The sequence below is a fragment of the Mesitornis unicolor genome, unplaced genomic scaffold (genome assembly GCF_000695765.1).
Source record: "Mesitornis unicolor isolate BGI_N332 unplaced genomic scaffold, ASM69576v1 scaffold8225, whole genome shotgun sequence".
NCBI classification, from domain to species: Eukaryota; Metazoa; Chordata; class Aves; order Mesitornithiformes; family Mesitornithidae; genus Mesitornis; species Mesitornis unicolor.
In genome coordinates this window covers 13602-36908 of record NW_010186134.1, presented here as the reverse complement: position 1 = coordinate 36908, position 23307 = coordinate 13602, and the positions used below count along the sequence as shown (strand labels likewise).

General features: G+C 39.7%; 1 protein-coding gene across 1 annotated transcript in view; it reads left to right on the top strand.

The window, feature by feature from the left end:
- Nucleotides 1-2207: 2207 nt before the first annotated feature.
- IL16 (interleukin 16) overlaps nt 2208-23307 on the top strand; it is a gene marked incomplete at its 3' end in the record, with an annotated part of 33947 nt that continues 12847 nt past the window's right edge. Inside the window, 8 exon segments of the mRNA XM_010185052.1 lie at nt 2208-2257; nt 6565-6599; nt 6602-6975; nt 16312-16433; nt 17098-17203; nt 19463-19556; nt 20030-20172; nt 22051-22161. Coding sequence (XP_010183354.1) covers nt 2208-2257; nt 6565-6599; nt 6602-6975; nt 16312-16433; nt 17098-17203; nt 19463-19556; nt 20030-20172; nt 22051-22161 — 1035 coding nt within the window.

Genomic DNA, 23307 nt, shown 5'->3' with positions numbered 1-23307 from the left:
CTTTTTCTTATGGATTCTAAAAATGTGCTTTTCTGTTCACCACTGGGCACTGAACAATTACTGTACAGAGAAGATGGAAAAAACTGCAAAAGGTTAGAGTGAAACAAGATGAAAAAACAGCCCCTCCTTGTGATATTTATGTTTCTGCTGCTGGCCCTGGCAGTAGTCCAGATTCTGAATGAACAAAACTCCCAGCAGCTTAGGGACTACAGTATTCAGCCCATGCAATAGCATGCGACAATGGGAAGAAATAAAAAAAGCTTTCCAATGCTTTTGAGCTTCCAGCTCAATCGGTTTGGATCAAAACTCAGGGACTGTTGAGATTTTTGTGTGAATGAGTTCTCTATTGCTAAACAAAAACATGTGTGTGTTACAGTGTAAGACAGTTAAGTGGTAAACAGTATGTGATTTTGCTTCCCCACTGATATTTCATTTTTACAGTACTAGCACTATAAAACCCCATTTTATGTACAAAGCCACTATCCTCTCTGCTCAAATAAAGTGAGGAACTGTTTCCTTAAACACAAAATCAGTTCCCTATTTCGCCTCCTTTCCAGAAAGCTACCTGATAACTGTATTTCACTCAGTGTCAAATCATTGTTCTTCTACAAGATTAGAATTTAAAAGTATTGGGTAATATTCCATGTCTATTGTCATCCAGTGATACAGGTTAAAATAATTTCCTTTACAACCAATTTCCTTCAGGGAACTAATATTCTGACAACTTAATTGTTGGGAAAATAATGTAAAACTATGTTCTTTTTGTAAGCACTTAAAATATAAATTAGCCATGATTGTATTCTCAGGGACAGAGTTTTTGGGGCTCCTGTAGACACTGTGCAGAGCAGAGATTTCATCTTCATTTTGCCCAGTATGTACATCATTCTCATGGGGTAGATGCTTGTCTTCACAGTCCATGTTTTATCTAGAGGTCACAGGACCACTAAACACGAGACCACATCAGTGCAATATTTTAAATTTATTTTGTAATTTCTCTCATTTGCAAGTTCAGTAACAGACCAATAAAACCAGGGCCTCTGAGCCACAGAATAGAGAGGGCAGCAGGTGCCTAAGCACTCTCTTGTTGACCATTTCCATGATCAGATAGGGTCAGGTATAAAATTCAGGCATCTGTTTACATTTTCCTGGAAAGTATAGTACTTATAGAACATTCCAAAGAGGCCTGACTATTCCAATAATCTAACATGAACTGCTTCAGAGACAATTCTTTCTGTTGCAGAACTTTTTTTTCAATTTACAAACTCCCTATGTATCCTATCACACAAATTCATCAAGAGAAAGGAGGTTTCTGCAGCAAGACACTTATTTGTCAGTGTGAGCAGCACTGAGGATTGACAGGTGAGGACTGACACATTCATCTGTTTGATTGATGAGAAACAGCCAAGTGTGTCTAGGGACATGGCAGAAAGGTGGCTGCCTGCTCCCACAATTAATGGGAGATGCCACTCCAGCAGTTTCATGGGCTGAGTCACCACAACAGTAGAATAGACCGTGAGCCATTTACTTTGTAGGAAATGAAAGCCACAATGGTAATCCATTGCATAGTTCTCACTTCCTGGATGCTATGTAGAAAAAGCAACAGTTTTCTGAGTCCTTGATCAGTCTGGATCACAAAGTTGCAGTCTAGCCCATAAAGGGAAGAGCATTTAAGAACTGGTAGGTTAAAGAGACCACGCCACTTCATGGTGCACAATACAGGGGCTTGGCACTCAAAAGTGGCTCCTGTTATGTTTTGTTCCTGGAGCAGAAATGGCTTACGGAGCTCTTACTAGCTTAATGTTTAAAATATCTGCTAAAAATTATGAGAAACATGCTTGCCATCTCAGCCTCCAGTAGGAAATCCTGCACTTGATTAGCACAGGTTCTGGCTGGTCCCCCTCGCCTCCCTCCAAGTAGGTTTAATATGCCTGAACCCCATCAATCCTAGGACCAGAGAGCAATGGGTAAAAACAAATGACAAACTCCTTAAAAGGTCTTGCCTTCTCTGAGTAGCTGGGAGCCTGCTGGAAACCGTTTCCCCAATACTGCAACCCATTGCTTTTGTTTATCTATCCTTGCTGACATTTTCTTCAATTAGGAAACAATAGCTCCGTTCCAATGTGCTGAGCAGAATTACTGAAACCGAGCCACGTGACACCGTGAGAGTGTGTTTTCAATTATTCACTCTGTCTTTTTTTGCCAGGCCTATGAAGAGGAACAGCCTTCTGCAGGAGTCAGGTTTGTCTGTCTCGCTGTTGTAAGTTCCTCCTTTTGAATTTTTATTTTACAATTAGGGATTTTTAATTTTTTATTTTTTTTAAGAGTACATTCATCTCTCCAGGAGTTTCTTACTCTTTATTAGAAAACTTCCAAATCTCTAGCACTTCCTACTGCCTGGAAATTCTAGACATCTGCAATAGTTCAGTGCTAATAGTACTGCTCGGTAGTGAATCTGACAAAGATCACAAGATCTAGATTAAAATGGGATGCAAAATATCATGCTGTTAGCACTTGGTAATGTAAAACTTATCTTGTTCTTGCCAGTAAAGTTCTTTCTTTCCTACTGTCTGGTTAACAGCAGAGCACTCGCATTCAATCTGGGAGCTACACCAAATTATTTGCATCTTGTAAATGCTCGGTTTAATATCCAACCAAAAATTTGAACCAAATGGGCAGAGCTCAAATCATGTATTTTGCTTGCAGAAGACAGACTGAGTTAGGGCTTTTTAGACTTAAAGCAGGAAAAATAAAGCTTGGGGGAAAAAAAAAAAGAAACAGAGAAAGAACATTTGGTTTGCATTACAAACCACAGACAACTTCCATCAGGCATGCTGGAGGTATAAGAATGGCAAGAGAAAATGACAAGCAGTGAATGCACTGGAGGAAAAGATGAATGGTTTGAAGAATTGACTTTGAAGTAATTGTCCATGCCAGCAATACCTTGAATTAAATTTGGTGGAAGATGGCAATGAATCACAAAGCTTCTCTGGCACTTGTGATATTGTTTTCCGTGTAAAATAACATTTCTGGATATCTCTATTGGAAAACTTACAGACTACGTACCTCCTATATTTCTGTCACTTATGCAACCCTGAATCAGCATCTCTGGAAAGAATGTTGCCTTAGTTGTGCCTTGGGCTGTGATCTAATTACTTAGAGCAAGAATTTAACTGGAAGTCTTCAGGACTACTGGGTTTATTTTCACCTCAGCCACTGGCTTGCTTTGAGATACTGGGTAAGTCATTCAGGGTTAAATTTGGTCTTTGAGCTGATGGAGCATGGCTGGGGGTGAGGGAGGAGGAAATAGCTGATGCAGCAGGGCAAAAGAGATATTCTCCCTGCATAAGGTAAAATTTCTCAGAAGCATTGCAGGGGGGTGGGAAGGCAGGATGCTCTTAAAACAATGTTTCCTTCACTGCTTCAACAGGTGCTTCTGTGTGTTCCCTGCATCCCAGATGCTTAGCATAGTCAAAGAAGCACCTCTTGGAGCATTTAGTACTGATGTCAGTGCTCCCTCTTAAGCCCAGCAGCTTCAGGCAGAGCAAGAAAGGGCTCCTGCATCTCTCCATCCTTCCTTCTAACATGCCAGTCTCCAGAGAGCTGTATTTTGACCATTAAGCTATCAAGTCCTCAGCTTACTCATATTCTTAATAGCTCTTTTTTTAATTCTTTCTCTTTGGGGAAGTAAAAGTGCAGTTAATGTTTGTACAACATCAAAATCCTTGAATGAAAAGTGCTATTTCTTCTAATTTTCCCCCATAGGCAAGTCAATTTAGGTCTGAATGTGCAACTTGGGTTCATTTCTGACATTCTTATTGCTAGTGTCTTACAGCAATTGCCAGAATCACAGAAGGAGCAAAAATCCCCGTGGCAGACTTTCAAGTGATGTGCATTACACACCCCTTCAGCAAGTTACCTCTGCTGCTTCCTACCCAGGTGCTGAGAGGAGATACTTAAAAAAGCTCCCTCATCCCAGATGTCCTATTGCTTTTACAACTCCACATTCTGGTTTAATGGGCCAGATTGCATTTTTACCTCCAGATATACAGAAAAAGCATAATCAAGCTTTCAAAGGTTAATTTTCTAATACACTGGGAACACTGACAGGGATTTCCTAACTCAAAGATTGCAATGAGGTACACATATTTTATGGTAGACTAAAGTTTAGGCTTACAAAAACACCAGAAAGTGGCTTTCTTAAAACAAATCATCAAAATCTTCAAACCTTGAAAGTCTTTACTTATTAGCAAGGATAAGCGTCAGTCAGTTTTTAACTAATGTAATCAACAAAAAAGCATACAAAAAATCATAAACTTGTGATGCTGAATTACATCACCACCAACAAATTATTTCAGTTCTCATAATTATTGTTTTATTATAATTCATAGCACTTTACATCTCTGTACTTCAAAATAAATGATCACATAGAGGTTCTGTAAAGTAGCTTCTCTCAATAGTACAGGAAAGGAGATTAATCCTGTAGAAATAAGACCCCATCTCAATCACAAAGTCTATGTGTTAAAGCTGAGCTCCATTTATGCCATACCTTTCCCCATCTCCTCTGGCTGCTGTGTCCTTACACATAGGCTTCGATGTCCTTTCATTCAATGTGTGCTCTGTGTCACAGGAAGGGAGAGTGGCTGTGCTGCTGGGCAGTCCTCCATCCACACCGTGGCTGCATTCAGCCATGGTTGCAAATCTCGTTATTCATAAGAAGAGAGGTTACTCTGAAAAAAAGAAAATTAGAAGAGTCTGTGTACTGAAGGAGATAGATAATAGATATATACTATATATACTATTATATACTATATATCTACTGAATAGATAATATGCTCATTCAATTTGACCTTGAAAGCTTCCCTCTTGTCAGTGTAGGTGAAGCTGGGAGCCCAGGGACTTTGATTGTAACGTTCCTGTTCAGAGGGGTCAGAGTAGAAGTCTGTAGGAGCACCACCTATCAAAAATGTCAGAAAGGACTGCACAGATAAACATCCTTCTCCCTGGGAGAAGAAGTGACCTCTTTGCTGCTCCTGAAAAATCTACATGCTAAATTGTGTATTTCTCCAGCAATGACATATAGCTCTTTTAGACAGGTACTCAATGGCCTGTATAATAAGGCCATTATTATACTGTTATACATTATTATAATCTGTTTTCATTTTTCGTGATTATTTGTATGAGAGAGGGAAAAAAAAGAAAAATAATCCTACAGATTAATTATAAGGCTAGCTTGAATTTATTATATGAATCTAGCTTGATCAGAACTTACTGGCTTGTGTTTATTGTGACTGTAAGGAGCCTTTAGTAAACCTGCCACCTTCTATTTCTCTATCAGTGGCATTTCAAGTACTAAATGCATACGTACCTACCTAATTCTGCGTAGAACCAGGAAAACAAAACAAACACAAAAAAACCAATTTAGAGCACAATGTACAAACTTTCTCTCTCAATCACATAATTGAAAAGTGCTTTTCGAATTACATTGAGTTTCAATTTTGTTTATAACTTCTACAGCATCTTTGATTTATGCGACTCTGGTTTCAGTAGGTATTTTCTCTAGAATAGCAACATACAGTATTAACTAGGTACTGTTAAGAGAACAGAAACGTTTGTGTAATAATAAAAATTAACTGAGAAAGTAGAAGTAATTAATTTAGACTTCCTCTCTTGGAATTTTCAGCACTGACATACACCTACCATAATATTTTTCTGAGAGAAAAAATAAACAGTTTAACAAAGCTCCCCTTCATTATCATAACATGCTCATTACTTTACTCACTTTATAAAAGCTCTGACTTTTGCCACACTTTGATTGTATAACATTTCTTCCATTTTGTCTTCATTTTGTATGCTGAATCATACGCTGAAACAAGCCATTTCTGTATGGGACACTTTTTGATTTGTGCATTGGAGCTGTATTCCTTTATACAGTTCAATCCCTAATCAGATATTCACATCTTAAGTGCTTCCCTGGATCTCTCTGTTGCTATTAGATGCGCGTCTTATGTGAGTTCTGGTCTACAAAGGTAGGAGTTTTATAGCAGCCTGACATTCCTCACTCTCTCACGGCTAAGATCTACTTTTGCTAAACCACTTACAAATCAGACGTGCCAGGAGGAGAACTTAACCTCCGCAATTTGATTAATCTTCTTTGAATTATAGTGGTTTCATGAATCAAACTTCAGAAGGAGCTTCCTCTATCCAAATAATGTTAGGAGGATACAAAAAGGCTTTTAAAGTATCTTCCTTTTCAATTTGGGATTTCAACATGCAAATTCAACAGAAGCCCAAAGGAAGCAGCACAACGTAAGCAACAAAAACATTTATTAAAAGCACTCCATTGTGCTTGGGGAGCACGGGAAGAGAATGAAAAGGTGAAGGAGAATTTAGTAGAGCGCTGCACAGAAACAGAATTAGCAAGTCATGAGATATCACGTGGCTGTTAGCAGACTGAAAGGCTCTGTTGATTCGATTTATTCATTAGGGCTTTTCAGTAGTATAGGTTATTAAGTGGGAGAAAGTGGGGTCTATTACAACTTACTTTCTATATTTCCTTTCCTGGAGGATATCTAGCACCAGAAAATCAGAGAAAGTTATTGAAAGATCATGCCGCATAAATGGGAGAATGACTGGAAAAAGAGCAGCACCACCAGCTCTCTGAAGATGGATCGAAAGAACAATGCTGGGAACAGGAAGTCAAGAAAGTTTCGCTCCATTTCAAGATCGCTCATACTTTGCAATGCCAAAAACAGTGACGATGGGTCAAGTCCTGATGAGAAATGCCCTGATTCCTTTGAGATCTCTACCAGCTGGGGTCAAGGGGATTTTGACTGCTGTCCTAGAACACAACTGCCATGCACATCAGAGACAGAAGACAGCCCACCTGATCCTCCGCGGGTGATCACCAGCATGGTCCAGTCCAAAGCTGCAGCAAATGAGAACTGCAACAACATGAGAAAGAAGTTACTCACCAAGGTAGGCAACTCGGTGCAGTATTGTAGTATTTCCCATTGCAGTAGTTCTTCAATGGATTAATTTGTACTTCTCAGGAACACAGAATTCTACTTTGCTTTTTCAGAGCCTATGAGCCTGCAGTGTTCCTGCTCTGTATAAACAGTATGAAAATGCATTAGGTTCCTTGCTGTGCACTTGCACTCTGCTGATTGATGTTCTGCTGAAACTGGGGACCACTAGGCCACTCGGTGTATTCGGACTAGCACGGCTGGTGCTTTATACCTGCAATACAGTATTCAGCTCAAAGTATAAAACTGTCACTATAGTAAAGTTCATTTGTAAAGTGTGATGCATGAGATCTCACAGGCTATGCAAGTGTGAATTATATTAATACTATGAGTGACACAGGAGGTTCAGCAGGCAGATCTTCTTCCTCCTTGATTCAGGAAGGAGGTAGTGATGGCTATAAAACCACCAGGAATGTCACTTTTTCCTAGACATGTAAAACTTAACAGCCTCATATTACAACAACTATTCTTAATCAAGAAGTAACTATATTAACCCTAATTATCTGAACAATTTTTCAGTCTGAGCAATACGTTTTTTAGATGCCTTTTGAAAGATCCTTTTCAGTGACAAATCCTAATTTTTCTACTTTCTCTCTACTTGGTGTGATGTGTAAAAGAGACTTCACTACAAGCGTGACATGTCTTGTACAGTTTGTGTCCTGGCACCTCCCTTAGTCTAAGCCTTTTACCTGTGTGAAAGAACTGATTCCTTACCTAAAATATTTCCTGCTAATATATTCTATTTTATTTTACACACCTTCAATAGAGATTGACTAAAACTAGACCTCTACATCTAAATACACAGAGGCACAGTGGTACTGAAAATCAGAATCTCCGCTCACTCCTTGAGTTTCTTGCTAATGATCACAGTGTGCAGCCCCGTATTGCTAAGACTGCAGCATGACATGGTTCTGGATGTGAGGTGCTTCAGCTCCTTGGGTTGGTTTTGTCCTCATGCTGGGACTTTGCCAGGGGTTGAAACTTGCTGATTTCCTTCTGTGAGTGAAGAAGGAGCTGGCCCCGGTGGACTCTCCCTCCTTCTCTTTTAACAAAGCTGAAGCACTTTCTTAGGTGCGTGTCAGCTGCCACAGTCTACTTGCTTGCATACTTCCAAAATATACAAGGCTTCAATAACTGTTGTGATCCATACCCATATGAAACTACTCAGTATCTTATTGCATACTGTAACTTACAATACTTACATATTGTAAGTTTAAATCATTTGCTTTTAAAGCTGGGAAGCAGCTCAAATAGGGATCTGGGGAACAACATAAGTCTCACAACTAATGCCATTGCACAGATAAAATATAACTGCTAAGGGTATAAATCCACTCTTAGGCTGGGGCGTTATTGTCACTGAACAGGATGGGTCAGGAGCCTGGATGTATGGTGACAAATTAGCCAGCGACCCAGTCCCTTACAACAGCATTTGGGTTGCTTAGTGCCATTTTAGACCATGGATATATTAAACGCCCCCTCTGGAGCTCTCATAGCAATATAAACTTCTCTGAGTGTTCCTTGCTCATCTTCCATACCTTTCAGAGTCATGGATCAGTGAGTGATTCTAAAAAGTTTTATCTCGGCATGCTAAATAGGATGAACTTTGGTAACAGCTATATTGACCTTATCCTGTACTATTGATGAGGCTTTGCCCCATATTATGAAAGCAGTGATCTCTGTCTTCCATATGGCACAGACCTGTCAGAACAATCTCCCTGTGCCATGTTTCTTAAAGAGCTTAAGCTTAAAACTGTCTCTCTTTAAGAAAAGAGTCAACAAGCATTTTTCAAGTCCCAGCATAACACTCACTCTCTCCATCTCCATGTGACACTTCAGAAATTCATGATGCGTGACTCAGAGCTGAAGGATCCTTGTCTTTGTTCAAGAAAATTGATTCCATTCTTTCTGTGGTGTTGCTGGGAATATGCCACTGTTCTGCTTTCCAGTGCCTGCAGCCCTAAGCATGACTCTGAAGGTGCTAATAACACCTAGAGAACTGAACATCTTAATTTCTGCTGTCATGTAGGAAGGAGAGAAGAATGTTTAAAAGTCCTGCATGATTTAATGCTCCTTTTGCATTTCTTCTCCAGAGCGAATGGGGAACCTGGGACATCAGTATTCTAAATACTAGTTCCTCTCTTCTGTTCAAAAACTTAAGCACCTCTCTGAGCCATACTCTGCTGATTGCATGGGGTTCTCTATTGCATAAACCATGAGAAAATCAAGCAGTATTTAAAGACTTTTGCATATGTATTAGAAGCATGTTTTCCTGATTCTGAAGTCTTTAGAATCACAAAAAGTCCTATGTCCCATTTCCAATAGTCTGAGAAACTAGGTGCTACTTAGAACAAGGAGAGGCAAGAGCGAGATCTTTGAATAGAGGGTATCTATGCTTCACGACATCAATGCCTTTCTCTTTAGTCTTCAAAAGAAAACATTGCTGTAGCCATTGAGGGAAGCACTGCATCATGAGCCCACTCTGTATTAGACTCCAGAGAATCCCCACAGAAACACTTTTTTCTTATTGTGCTACCTGTAGAAAAAACTTTGGGCAGGAACTCAGATCTTATTATACACCAGATAATCACAGAAGGCTGACATTCTGATGATATCAGATTTTGTTTATTCTTCTTTTCAAGAAAATATGCACAAGTTTTGATGCCAATAGTGCTACATTGCATGAGATGGGACTGCAAATTGATGTCATTGTTCCTCTATTATCTGATTTATAGCAAAGTGCTAGTGTGTGTGTGTGTGTGTGTGTGTGTGTGAAGGGAACACAACCTTGTTGCTTGGGTAAATTTGCCTCCTGTGAGGACTATTGCAAAGGTTACCCTACAGCTGCAAAACCCAGAGTTGTACCTGTGTAGATATTTTTGTTTTTAACCAAAGCATCTGCAGACTTCATTTACACCACCAGTGCACCAATAAGGCAGAGAATGGACATTATTTAACTGTGATGCTGCCTACTGCTTTTACTGTGATGATATGTGGGCAGCATCAGATGATAGGGGTTTCAGTTCACAACTGCATCTTTCAGGCAACCTCTTTCCAACAGCATGTGGCATGGTGCCACACTCAACACATAAAGCTGCAGGGACTGACCTTTTGTCTGTATAGGTGTTTTAGCAGGTGGAAGGAAATAAGGTTGAGACAAGACTTAAATAGGAACCAAGGAAATGGAGAGGGAAACGAGAGTGTGGAATTACAAAGACAAGAAAAGAGGAAACAGTTGACAATGGAATACTTTAAAGCAAGTGAAGTGAAGGGAGGAGAAAGCAACAGGAGCAGTGAAGGAATCATATCTGCAGCAAAGTGCATCACCCAACTACTCCCCACTTCCGATCAAATCTCACATTCTTCTTTTCTTCTCTGCCTCCTCAGCACGTTTTGTGCATTGCAGCAGCAGTTTCATTCATCTACATGTTGCACAGCAGAATGGCAAGTAAGAGATGGTCCCACTAAAAACTACCACTTCATAAACTCCCCAGCCATCTCTCTCCTCCTGCCCAATTGATTGTACAGGAAAGCAGTAGAATCAAATAATACATCACCATGCACACCCAGGCAAAGAAAAGCTGCAGCTAAATCTTATAGCACATAACTTAAGCTTTGTGAGAAAGCACCTGGGAAAGAATATCTCAGTCTGATTCATTAATGTCTACATGTTCTTCAAAGTATCTCCTTTTGTTATATATTCTAAATAGCCAATGTTTTTGTTGTTTTGGTTTGGTTTGGTTTGTGTTTTTTTTCCCTTTTTTAATGTACTACCAGCAACAATGAGAGCAGATGAACAGTTTTTTAATTAATTTGGTTTCTGTGTTCCAATATTCACTCATGCTGACTATTGCTTATTGTGTCTATAGCACCCAAGATTACCTGGGTGTCATCTGTTCAGCCAGCTCCCAGACCATTTACCTTTCAAGATGAGGTGTGCTTAGTCTGGTGTGGGCAGAGCTGGAAAGCCAGCCTGTCAGTGTATAAACAAGCAGATCTCCTTTATCGTTTGCTTTTCACAAAATCAGCAATTTTCAGGTGGTCTGAAAGGAAAAAGAGAACAAAAAAGAATTGCAAGCAGTGTCTGATACCTTGTGCACTGCACAGCAAACACTGTGGAAGATGGCCGTGCCTTCTCAAGTCATTACAAAGTCTGAGACTGTGCCAATTGCAGAGAGAGTGGACAGGAATAGATAATATCAACTCATGTTCTTCAGAGAACAGCAGTCTCTGCTGACTGCGAGAGCTGCTTCAAGAGGCATTCCCTTACCTCTTCCCTGCATCACCAGCACTCTGGGTAGCACCAAGAGTTAGCAGGCAGAGGGGCTGGTAGCAGAGTTGAAATAGCATCTAGAATAAACTATAATAGGGAAGCTGGTTCTTTATGCAGACATTGAATCCAAAATGATCTGACTGCATGGCTCCACTCAGCTTAGAAACTTCTGTATCCTTGCTCCTTTGGTCCCTGATCCTCTGCTTGAAGGAGGAAAAAAGCAAAAGGTCATTTTTCTCCCTTGGTCATCGCCAGAATATATTTTTATTAACTCGCCTTTTTGCAAATACCAGTTAGCTGGCCCTTTGGTACCAGGACAAGTGTTATGGCAACAGACTGTAATGTCTCAAACATGAGCCTATGAGCAGGATGGAAAAACAAAGCCAGGAGAGGAGACTGCATTTATTTAGACATTTATGTGTTATTCTTCCTCTTCCAATTTCTCTCTCTCTGTCTTCCTGGCCTTCTTGATTTAGCGACATCAGGGCCATGTTATCCCCAGAGCAAGCTGGGAAAGAGAGTGTTACAGTAAGACACTTCTTGATTTAGCGACATCAGGGCCATGTTATTCCCAGAGCAAGTCGGGAAAGAGGGTGTTACAGTAAGACAGTGTGGGCTGCAAAACGTGGGCCAGGGCAACGGCTCCCAGAAAAACATACCAAAGACCAGATGATGGGTGGAAAGTCCTGTCTCTAACATCTGATGTGCTGAATCGTCCATCTAGGGCAGAACCTGAATCCCATGGTCTGCTTCTTGCATCATCTAAAGGCTTTCTAGCTTCTGGTCCATCTAGGGCAGAACCTGAATCCCATGGTTTGCTTCTTCTATCATCTAAAGGCTTTCTAGCTTCTACCATTTTAATAATTGCAAAGGGAATATGCTGCTGGGGAAATGAATTACATCTACTGAAAATATTTTGAAAAGACCAAGGCATCAGCTGGGGTACGTCAGAACCGGTGGATTCACGTCAGATTATGCCAGAGATACTCTGACCCTTTCTTTGTTAGAACTGGTGTAGGAAAAAAATGCTTCTTGAAGAAAATCCCCAAAGACTGTATTCCCTTAATCTTCCATTTGGAATTCCCAGCCATTTCACAGTCAGGAGACCAGAAAAGCTAAATATTTAAATTCAACATTGTGATGTTGTTTGATTTTTTTGTTTTATTTTTTGCCTTTTTTTTTTTGAAACAACAGTCAATCAGCTCATTGTCATACACTTGGTTAACTGAGTCAAAAGACCTTACTTGAACTAGCCTTGTATAACACTTCATTTCAGACAATCTAACTACTGTGTCCTACGTTAACAGTGCACAAAAGATTTTCAGTTTTCCACAGATGCCATGGTTACCCTTATTTCTAAACAACATCTGGAATTACATGTTTTTAGGCAGAACGCTGGGCTAGAAATGTCTAATGAGAGCACGAAGGAAGAAGAAATCTTTTAAATGGCAGATAGAAAACTATCCTTAGAAGTTGTACATTTGACATGAAAAAAATTGGGAGCAGGAGGAGAGAGTTGGCCTGGACATGCAAATTACTTTTCCAGAACTAAAGACATGAAAAATTAATCTACTCTCACCTGTGGCAAAAATGTCTTCAAGAAGCCTCTTGAACTCCACCTTTAATTTTTATCTTTTAGCCAAGCTGATTCAGCATAAAGACTTTTTTTTTTATATTGCACTCCCACAGACTTTCTTTTTTCGTTTGTTTTCACAGTGATAAGTGGATGTCATAATGCAGATATGTTTCCCCAGAGTCTTGAAGTGCTCAGTGGCAAAGCCCCTTAGAAGCAGAGAGATTTTATTTACTGGCAGCAAATGTGCATTTAACCATATGTTCTAATAATGAGTAGGCAAGGTTGACCTAGAATCCAGCTGCTCACACACCAAACCTGCCAACCTTATTTTAGCAAATTTTCGACATTCACTACATTCAGAGCTATAAATCACCTTTCAAAATGAGCAGGATACTGTAAAAATTAGGAGGATGCAAAATAAATACTGTCTTTACTCTTGGAACCATCAGCTGTATTTCTATGCATAAAATAATAAGTGAGACAGGAAACAAAAGACATTAAAAACAAAACCCAAAGCAAATTGACTGCTGGCACATGAATTGGTCAAACGTTTATTTTTCTAAAGAACAGCTTTTATTAATTTTCTGTCATGTTGCAATAACTTGGATGTGACTACAGTGATCTATATCCAAGACCTAAAAAAATGCAGATGCTGACAACATACAGATATTTGCCACATGTCCCTACAGCTCAATAATTTTAAGTAATTCACATAAATGAATTGCAGAAGTGATTGACACACAGAGCTTATTTGAAAAGTAGCCCAATTTGGTAAGAAGATTATAGATTTAATAAAAAATTGTTCCCAAGGTTTTTCTGCAATGCACAATGGCTTTCACATCTACTTTCCTTCTGACTAAATACATGCAACTTATTACACTTGGAAAGAATATTCATATTTGGTTTTATTTGGTGTCATTTCACATGTATGTCCCAATACAACCCAGAATTTCCAGCCTGGCATGTGTCCCATGGTACAAAATACAAAGTCTTCCCCAAAGGACTTACATGGTACTGCAATGAATACCTCAGAGCCAAACCCACTGCACTCTGTGGTGTCCTGTGAAACTGATGAGAGCTAAATGAGTTTTGGACAATTACGTATGAAGATTTTTTTATAAAAACCATGTATGTAGTGACTGCACACTGTGAACAAATTATTGGAGGGGCATAAGCATGACTGTGCTCTTGAGGGAGATGAGTTGGGGACAGTTTGAAAAGGCCCACCATTAAGTTAAAATCAAAACCGAAATGAAGCATAGAGAACAGCTATGAAAAATTTGCTATGTGTGCCTGACCAATATCTGTGAGAGGATATAGAGATACTTCAAGGGAGCAGTACACAAGAGTAAGGACTTGTAAGAGAACTTGGCAAGTCCAAACTTGAATTCTGACTACAGCAAAAAACCGAAAACAACTTTTTAAAAACACTGACTCTATAATACAATTATTCTTTCACAACGGTCCCAATCCATGATCAGCTGAGGTCTCAAAATACCTTGCCAGCCAGCAAAATAAATTCCTACATTTAATATCTATCTTTATCTTAATATCTATCTAAAACATTTATCATGCCTTAGAAGAAGCACATTACCTCATTGTAAACCCTGTGAGCTTCATGTATGCAGAATCTGGCCTGTGATTTCTGAAAATTTAAGGTATCAGAATTCTAGTCTTTATTTTGTTTCCATGCTCAAGACTTCAAAGCAGTGCCATAAGATAAAAAAGAAGATAATATAGTCCGTATTTCAAGTATGTATTTCCCAAGATATTTAGTTTGGGCGAAAAGTAAATATAGAAGCTCCAAAACTAATACTAGAGTTCAGACAAACTGGTTTCAAATAGAATTCTGTGCACACTTATACACTTACCTGTTACTTACTAGAAGCTCTCTTTATGAACATAAAAGGCTTCGTAAAATTCAGACGCTCCTCATTAACGGCAGACAATCTGGAATGCAAGTAAACCCACAGAGTTAACAAGTCGGTCAATACAAGTATAGCCCTTATACATTACCTACTGAATTCAGCCTGCAGTGAGCCCAGGGCTCAAAGTTAAATACTTCATTCATTCACAGCCTTAGATTTACTCTGGCAGGTTTCAGAATGGGAGTCAGGCTTCAGTAGTCAGCCTGGAAGATAATGACCTTTATTGACATTGCTGTAAATTTGAAGTTTGTACTTGCTGTCAGTCAGGTATGATGTGATCCCTATTGATTTGTGGTGAAAGGGCGTAATGATTCTAACCCTCAGGGCTGGATGGAGTCTGCTTAGAGCAGAAATGAAGCCCTCCTGATGCTGAAGAAGTTGGTTACACAGCTCTCCTTGTGCTGACAAAGGACTACAGATGACTGAAAATAGTTCGTGCCACTCTGACCAGGGGACCTGGGAGCAATACAGACAGTTGACCACTGCAATATTTTGTGGCCTGTCCTAATATATGAAATTTGCCTCCCCTTCAGAAATCTATACCTCAGTCATAGAAATCTCTTGGGAACAAGCCTGGATCCAGGATACACTGAGAGCCCTCTTCACTTTGTGGAGTATGGAGAGGCTGGCAAGGGCAGAGGAGGTGGGTTCAGCTGGGAGCAGAATGAGTGAATACTTGCATTAGGACATTTACTAAGCAAACAGAAAAGAATTTGTCTGATAACTTTGCAGATTTCCTTGTCTCTCTAGAATTTTTAAGTGTTCTCACATTTGTGCTGCAGGACTATATATCCTAGAAAAATGTGTTGTCCTTCATATGCTTAGTTAATCCATTCTTTGCTTTACTTCCTCATATGACTTAGGACACTATTTTTCTTTCTGTATGGTCACATGTTAATAATCCATAATTGTGTGAAAAATGTGCTTACAATTAGTCCTCCATATGTAACACACAGAATATGGCAACTTCAGCCAGCCTGGAGTGGACAGAGTCCATCCACTGTTGTAGTCCTCTCTGCTCCCCTGCCCACGCTTAACCAGTCAGCAGCAGGGGCGGAGCTTCTAGTGTTTTGTATACACTTATTTTCCATTCAGACCTCTTCTGTTTTCCAGAGTGTTTACTTTTCTGGCGTGTGTTTATTTTCCTCCCCGTCTTTTCTTATAATAGTTAGCATAAGCAAAATGTATCCAGTTACTATGAAAAGTCTATTATCTGTTCTTTTCGCCTCTATGCAAAGGGACACTCTATTCTAATACTTTCCTCTTGTAGCCAGAAGCCACTGAAGTCCAAAGGAAAACAGTTATATTTAAACACGCACTCTATAATACTTTTAAAAATAATTCTTTCATAACTGCACAGTGATAAAGGCCTGTTCCTGTTCTGTGTGGAGGCAATCTGGTTCTAAGAACAAGAACATTTTCTGCATTTCTTAAAAAAGTCTCAAGATAACTGTAGGTAACTTTTAACATCCTGGGTACATTTTCTTTCATGCAACCTTTCATCTTCTGAATCAGGACAGCTGCATCTGCAGGCTGTGTACCAGCTCAGCCATCAAGATCTCTAGGAGTCCGAACTGTGCATCTCTTTGGAAAGGGTTCACAGGCAGCCAGGTGTCTTCTGGAGATACAGCAAACAGGTAACAGTACACATGGAGTGAGCCGCTTATTAGGGAGTCATTTGTCTGCAAGGATTTTGCATGACCAGCTTTCTGTGACAAGTTATGCCTTGAAGCTCAATTTCAGAGAAAGGCAGTGATGTTCAGAAATAATTTCTTACAACGCTTCCAGTTGGAGAGACAGGACAAGATTCTAGAAAAATAAAACTGTGACTATTTAGGGATCTAATGTTCTTCAATTATACTAAGAAATAAAACCTGGAAGAATGAAAGATTGTACATAACATCAAGTTTTCAAACAGTGTTTTCCTAGTTGCCCTATTAAGGGCAATGTAGGATGTCAATGCCTAGCAAGGCTGCTGGAAAACAATGTGAGCCAAAGTTCCTGAAAGGAGGAATGTTTTGCCTGGCTTGGGCTATACTATGCTGGTGTAAGCTACATGTGGAAAGGCAGCCACTGATCACCAGGACCGAGCAGAAGAGAGCAGCAACAGGAAAACATCCTAGCAGGGGATGGTGCATCAAGACATCTCATGGCAGCTCTGTTTAAGGCAAAGGGAGGACTGCAGCTCACTCCTCAGTTAGTGAGACACATAGCACAACAGTGCCATACTGTTCTTTGTAAAATTATATGCAGGCATGTTTCTTTTTTATTTTCTGTTTTTTTCTTTTTTCTTTTTTTAAGGGATGGTCATCTGAGCCCAAGGGATGAACTGTTAACACTAAATGGACAATCACTTAAAGATCTGCCCAGTAAGGAGGCTGAAGCTCTCATTCACCCAACACGGCTGGTGAATATCCTGATGGCTAGCAAGGTAAGCATGAAAGCTGTGATCCTCTCCCACCACTGTGGGATGATTCGGCAACATTGACTTGAGAGAGAAGGCCAATTTGTGTATCAGACATTTGAGAACATGGTTTTGCTCTTCCTGACAAAACCCCAAACCTCTTGCGGTCAGACGCTGGTGGCTTTCAGCATAGCTTTTTCGCAGATAAATAGAAGCTATAGGGAGCACAAGGCCCTGGGAAATTCTAGCAAGGGCTATACAACCCCTCCTTTTAGAATCACATAGCTTGGCAACGTTAATTTTCCATTTGAAAGTTGAGCAAAGGTGGAGTTGGATTTAAGGGAAGATCCACGAATCCAGAAACCAGAGAGCAAGCCCTATACTAAAGCAGTGTTGTGGACCTAGGAACTATGGATATTAAATTCCCATGGTGAATGTCACTGGAGTTTGCTATAGAGTGAGGAGAGCAGGAGGAAGAACTAGTAAGACAGAAAAACGGATTATCACCAATCTTTCAGTGGAAAACTCATTTGATCTTTCTTTCACCAAGTCAATTTCATTGGATTAGACATCTTTAATTTCAGGCTTCTTTTTCTCTCATCCCCACCCCAAACTAGATGGCATCAAAGGCTTCTCACTTTCAAATTCTGGAGTAAACCCAGGGATGATGACTGGGCAAAGTTAGTCCCCTACCACACATTTACCACTTTGAAGACAAAAGAGCTCAACCAGAGATTTGTCGCAGGCTTCAGGTCTTGATATTCAAGGAAAAAAAGGCACTTTCTGTTAAGGCACTTATCTGCAATAAGGTCACAGAGAAGGCTCTGATATAACCCTAGACTGAGAACACTCTCGTGACTGGAGCTGCTATCAGGTCTGAGTACAGTGTGCTGCTTTCTAGGATAGCAGCGAAGTGTCTCATCCAGATCTCTGCTGGATTCTGCCAAGATTTTTGTTTATTTTCTCTCCTTTAAATGCCTAAGTGGTCAGAGGTGAACTATATTTTGTAGTACAATACCACCCAAGAGGCAGCCAAGTAAACTCTGCATTTAAAGACAAGCCTGTACCAAATTAATTAACAGTTAATATCAAAAGCTTTTGAAGCTAGTTACCTTGGTAAGAAAAACACTGCAAAATCATTTTCAAAATACCTTTTTTTAAGGATCTTTTCTGCATTTCTTATTCTGAAGAGTTCCCTAGGGGAATGGGACTGGAAAACCTTAGTAGGATTTTGCTACTTGGCAATGCCTCCACCTGCTGTCGAAGAGGAAAATTATCATCCCTTAGCTGAGATATCTTCAAACAGCAGTACTCAAGTCAGACTTCTGGAAGAAAGTGTTTGTCTTGGTTGGCTCCAGACAGATTAAAACATACAGATCCTGCTCTGATGCTGCTCTTGTGGCCTTCTTAGCCCCTGCAGAATACCACTGAGCAAAACTCTTTTATATTTGGAGCTTTACTATATTTTAATCAGTTTCCATATGCTGTCTGCAGTAATGTCCTTCCTTTAGCTATGATTCCCTCAGTATCAACGGTATTCACTTTTGGGAACCATACACATCCAGAAATTACTCCTAACATTAACTGTTATTCAGATGTGATCATTTATTTATCTTAAAACTGTTCTAAAACCTGCCTTTAGAAATGTGAATGTTTTATCTGTAAGTTTAAATGCTAGAATTAGTGGCCATCTCTTCAAAAGCAACCAAGAGTTTCCAAGTAGAAGGTGCTGAATTTTTGGAAAACACTAAAGCTTAGTCCTCAAAGGTTTTTTTAAACACTTAGATAGTATTTTGGCTAAAAAACATCCCTCTGAAATCAGCAGAAGTTAGACACCTATCCACCATTGCAAAGCTGGGCCTTAGAATTTTCCTTTTGAAATTAATACTGTTCTAAGGTGATTGAGACAGAGTACCCAAACCCACAGCTGTCGCCAGAAAATAGACAAATTAGACATACATTAAAATATTAGTCTGCCTGAACCAACGGGAGGTGTTTAATTAATTTTCTGATCATTTTGACTAAAAACCAGAATCTATTTTTATCTTATTACTTTGGCAAGTTATAATCATTTTTTATAGCAGACTTTTGAGCTGCATTCTCCTTGATCATCCTATTTATTTTAAATAATTAACTTTGCTCCATGCTTTTTGATTCAGGCTGAAATTTGTGCAAGCCAAATAAGGAGAAAACTTATTTCTAAATTTAGATCACTTTTGAGAATACCTTGCATAACAATATTTTTTTCTTTTTTCTTTTAAGGAAACACCAACCTGTAAGGAAAAGCCTCTGGAGATACAGAATGGTTTTCTGCACGGTAAAGCTGCGTGTCAACGCACTCGCAGTAACTCAACCAGTAAGTTGCAGAGACGTAATCTTTTCTCTTGTAATACTCGGAGAGTGCACAGCACAGCACTTCATTGTGTGATGGTACTGCAGTGTTGAAAGAAACCACAGCTGCTGTCCAAATTTAGTCTGCGACACTTAGCTAAGAATTGCTGATGCATAAAAGCATCAGCTTTTATATTCACAATATCCTACAGTCTGAGATTTTGAGCATAAGCATTCAATTATATATTTTTAAGGTGTATTCTAAATAGGACAATATCCTTTTGGCAGCTAATGTTTGCTCTTTACTATATTTAACATTAATGGCATTAATTAACATTAACATAATGACATTTAGTCCTACAATGAGGACTGAAAAGAGTCCTCACAGAGAGATACAGGAGGAAAAACATTTCTAAGTAACACTTACCTGGTCAAATGAATGTGCAGAAATGTCCAACACTTGAGAAATAACCCAGTCTCTCTCCCCACATCCAACAGGTGTAAACCCATACTGGGTAGGGGAGATGGACTGCACAGCACCCCGGAGAGCCGTGCCCTTCAGAGACCGGCAGCCCCACACTCTCCACACCAGCCGCAAATCTCTGTCTCAACAGCTGGACTGCTCTGGAGGGAGAAACCCAGTAAGTGCTACAGGAAATCACCTGAAAAACAGGCAAAACGGTCTCTAAGAATCTCTCGATGACATTGGCAGTCACTTTCCTGCCAAAACCTACCTTCCTCACTGGTCCTGTCAGGGAAGATGGCGAACATTTGCTTCCTCCACTTTTTAATCCCATCTCTCCTCAGCGAGGAGCAGGAGAGCGGGAAAGGCTCTGTGCCAGCAAAATGCCAGTTCTTCAGCAGCTTCTCCCTCCCATTGCCCCAGCAGGTTTTACTGTGTCTGTAAATCCCCCTCTGTGGTTTGCACCACCTTGGTAGTCAGCCAGAGCCACTGCAGAGCTCACCGCTGAAGAGCCCCTCCTTTCTGAATGTTTTCCTGCTGCTCGCCATGGAGATGCTCTGTGCATCTGGCTAACAAAACCCCAGCCTGAGCTTTGGGTCCCACTGCTGCAAGCCTTTCATCACCTCCATTGGCCCAGCCATGGCCATGAGCAGGTATGGACTCACCTCACGACTCGTAGCCACAGCCCCTAGCTGCCCTGGCTGCATGAGGCATTCTGCTCTGCCCCACAGTAAATTATAGATATTTAAACAATTCTGGTAATGTAACCCTGAGGGCACCACAACCTGACCTAGGGCTTTGATGGGGGTGAGGACATGGCAAACTGGAGCACAAATCCCAACCAAACAACACCTGTGCAGACCTCAGGGATTTGCTGGGCTTCCTCCTGCTTGAAGGTCCTGTGTGGCAGATGCTGCCCATTAGCAGATCATCTTTGGCAGCACCTTGGTTTTCGTTGTCACCACACACAGAAATAGAAAATACACCCCCTCACACAGAAGCAAATGAAATTTAAATGAAAACTTCCAATTTCAGATTGAGAAGGCACACAATTGAATAAACAATCACCCTGACCTGGCAGAGATATACTTTTTAGAGAGTATAGTTTTTTGGTATTACACAGACATTTCCCTCTTAATCATGTTCCCAATCCCATGTTGAATAAATGATCTTGTTTTTCTGTCAGAATTGAGACTTATAATCTCGCATATGTAGAGGCTGAAATTTTGTCTGATATTCCATGCACATCAACACCTGTTACTTTCACTTTGCTGCATTAAAAAATAAAAAAAGGTTTGGAACTCTCTTGGACTTGTAATGTGTGCAATTAACTCTGACCTTGCTGAACTTCATGCATAATTAGCTTTAGGTAATGACTTTTGTCAGTGTTTAAATTAGTTTGTAATACCCAATTCCATGTTTAAATAGGAGGTTTTCATTAAAGGTTCATTAAAATGGCTCAGATCTTGGGGGCTGGAGTTCGGAACTCCACTGTTTGTGGAACAGAGGGATGAAAAGCGTGAGAAGTTGCTTTCCTTGGTTTTCAAGCAAAAAGGACATACTTCACCTCTTTCAGCTGTAGAAAGAAACCTATCTGGGGGCTTAACAGAGGCAGCACAGGGTAGTTCACAATCTGAAGAACTTTAGTGAGCACTAATTCATATTTTGGGGGAAATGCTGAAGACAGGATCTATATGTCCCAAGATAAAGTTATTTAGTGGCAAGATGAGGGAAGGAGTTAGAATTTCTTGTTTCTTAGTTCAGTTCTTAAAGACAAATATGATAATACTCGTTTAGGACCCTTAATGGATACAAAATGGGATTTTGGCATGGAGAATCAAATCAGAGCACAAATATATCTTTCTGTTGGCCCCCACTTCAAGGGCCAACTTTCTCATTTCTCTCCAGTTCAGTCACTGTGGGATAATTGCAGTGAGAAGCGATTGTCAAAATAACGTGGCTTCTGAAAATTAGAATTGATTTTGAAATAAATAAGTTGTCCTAATGTACGTCTAAAAATTATGGTTCTGCATTAATTTTTTTTTTATGTTCACAGGCAATTTCGAGGCCATCTAGATCACTAAGTACAGCACAGCTAGTGCACACATCCTGTGGCTCACAGGCTTCAGTAATCTCAAACATCGTGTTGATGAAAGGACAAGGAAAGGTGAGATTGAATCTGTTGATTTACCATAGGGTTTTACTTTGTTTCACAAACGTAAGCTACAAAGTGCAAGGAAGTGACTTCAGGTATTAAGGTTGCTACTTCTGGTTTGCCAATTCATACCCAGGCTTTGCCAAGAGTAATTAGTTCTCATGACTCGCTTCTTAACCTTCTGAAGTATTTCTTTGCTGAGGCACTCTTCACGTTCTAATAACATAAGATAACACCAATGTTGACATTTACTTCTATAATTTTTGGCAGCTGGAGGTAGGCTTGGAATCATAGACTCTGTGTCATCTGTACATTGCACTAGCACAGCAACCTTAGAGCTTCCTTCAAGTCAGAGTTGAGCCATAAAGACAAATCTATTGAAAAGGAAAACAAGAGCTACCAGGAACACACAGGACCCCAATAAAACACAATAAACATTGGCAAAAGCCACAATAAAAGTCTGGAGAAAGACAGAAGGTAGTTGTATCTACAAAAGTAATATCACTGAAGATGTTTAGAAAGAGAATACAGAAGCTATGAATTTAAACACATAACTTTTGAACTTGTTGAATAAGGTTCTCAATTTGTTTATAAATAACCTTTTAAGTTAAAATATTTAATGTTTTATTTATAAGTACTTAAGCTGTGAGATGACTCTCAGAAATCATTCCACGAAGTCTGATCATCAGCATAAGTTAAAAAATAATAATGTCATCTGCATTTTGAGAGCCTATGAGGATGTCATCAGCACAGTACCTTCACTTTTCATTTCAGGGATGTTAAATAGCTTCAGAGGTGTGAATTAGTCCTGTAATATCCTTCCAAGAGTAGCAGGCAGTGTTTGACTTTTATATAAGGGGAAAAAGGGCAAAGAATAAGTAGATGAGAAGTATCTACCTTTAAAGGCCTATTGGTATTGCTTAAGCTTATAACACACATTAACTCTGGTAGAGGGTAAAAGAGAGATATCTCCATATGCATGTCTGAGGTTAAAAGTAATACCAAGAACTTATATGGTGTTTTTTATTGAACTCATTTATGGGAGAGGAAATTAAGGAGAACAGATAAATTAATCTCTCAAGGTGGTTTATTAGTTCAAGGGCAAAATAAAATAATTTAGACACCTTCTTATGTGGAATAGTGAATTAATTGATAGCA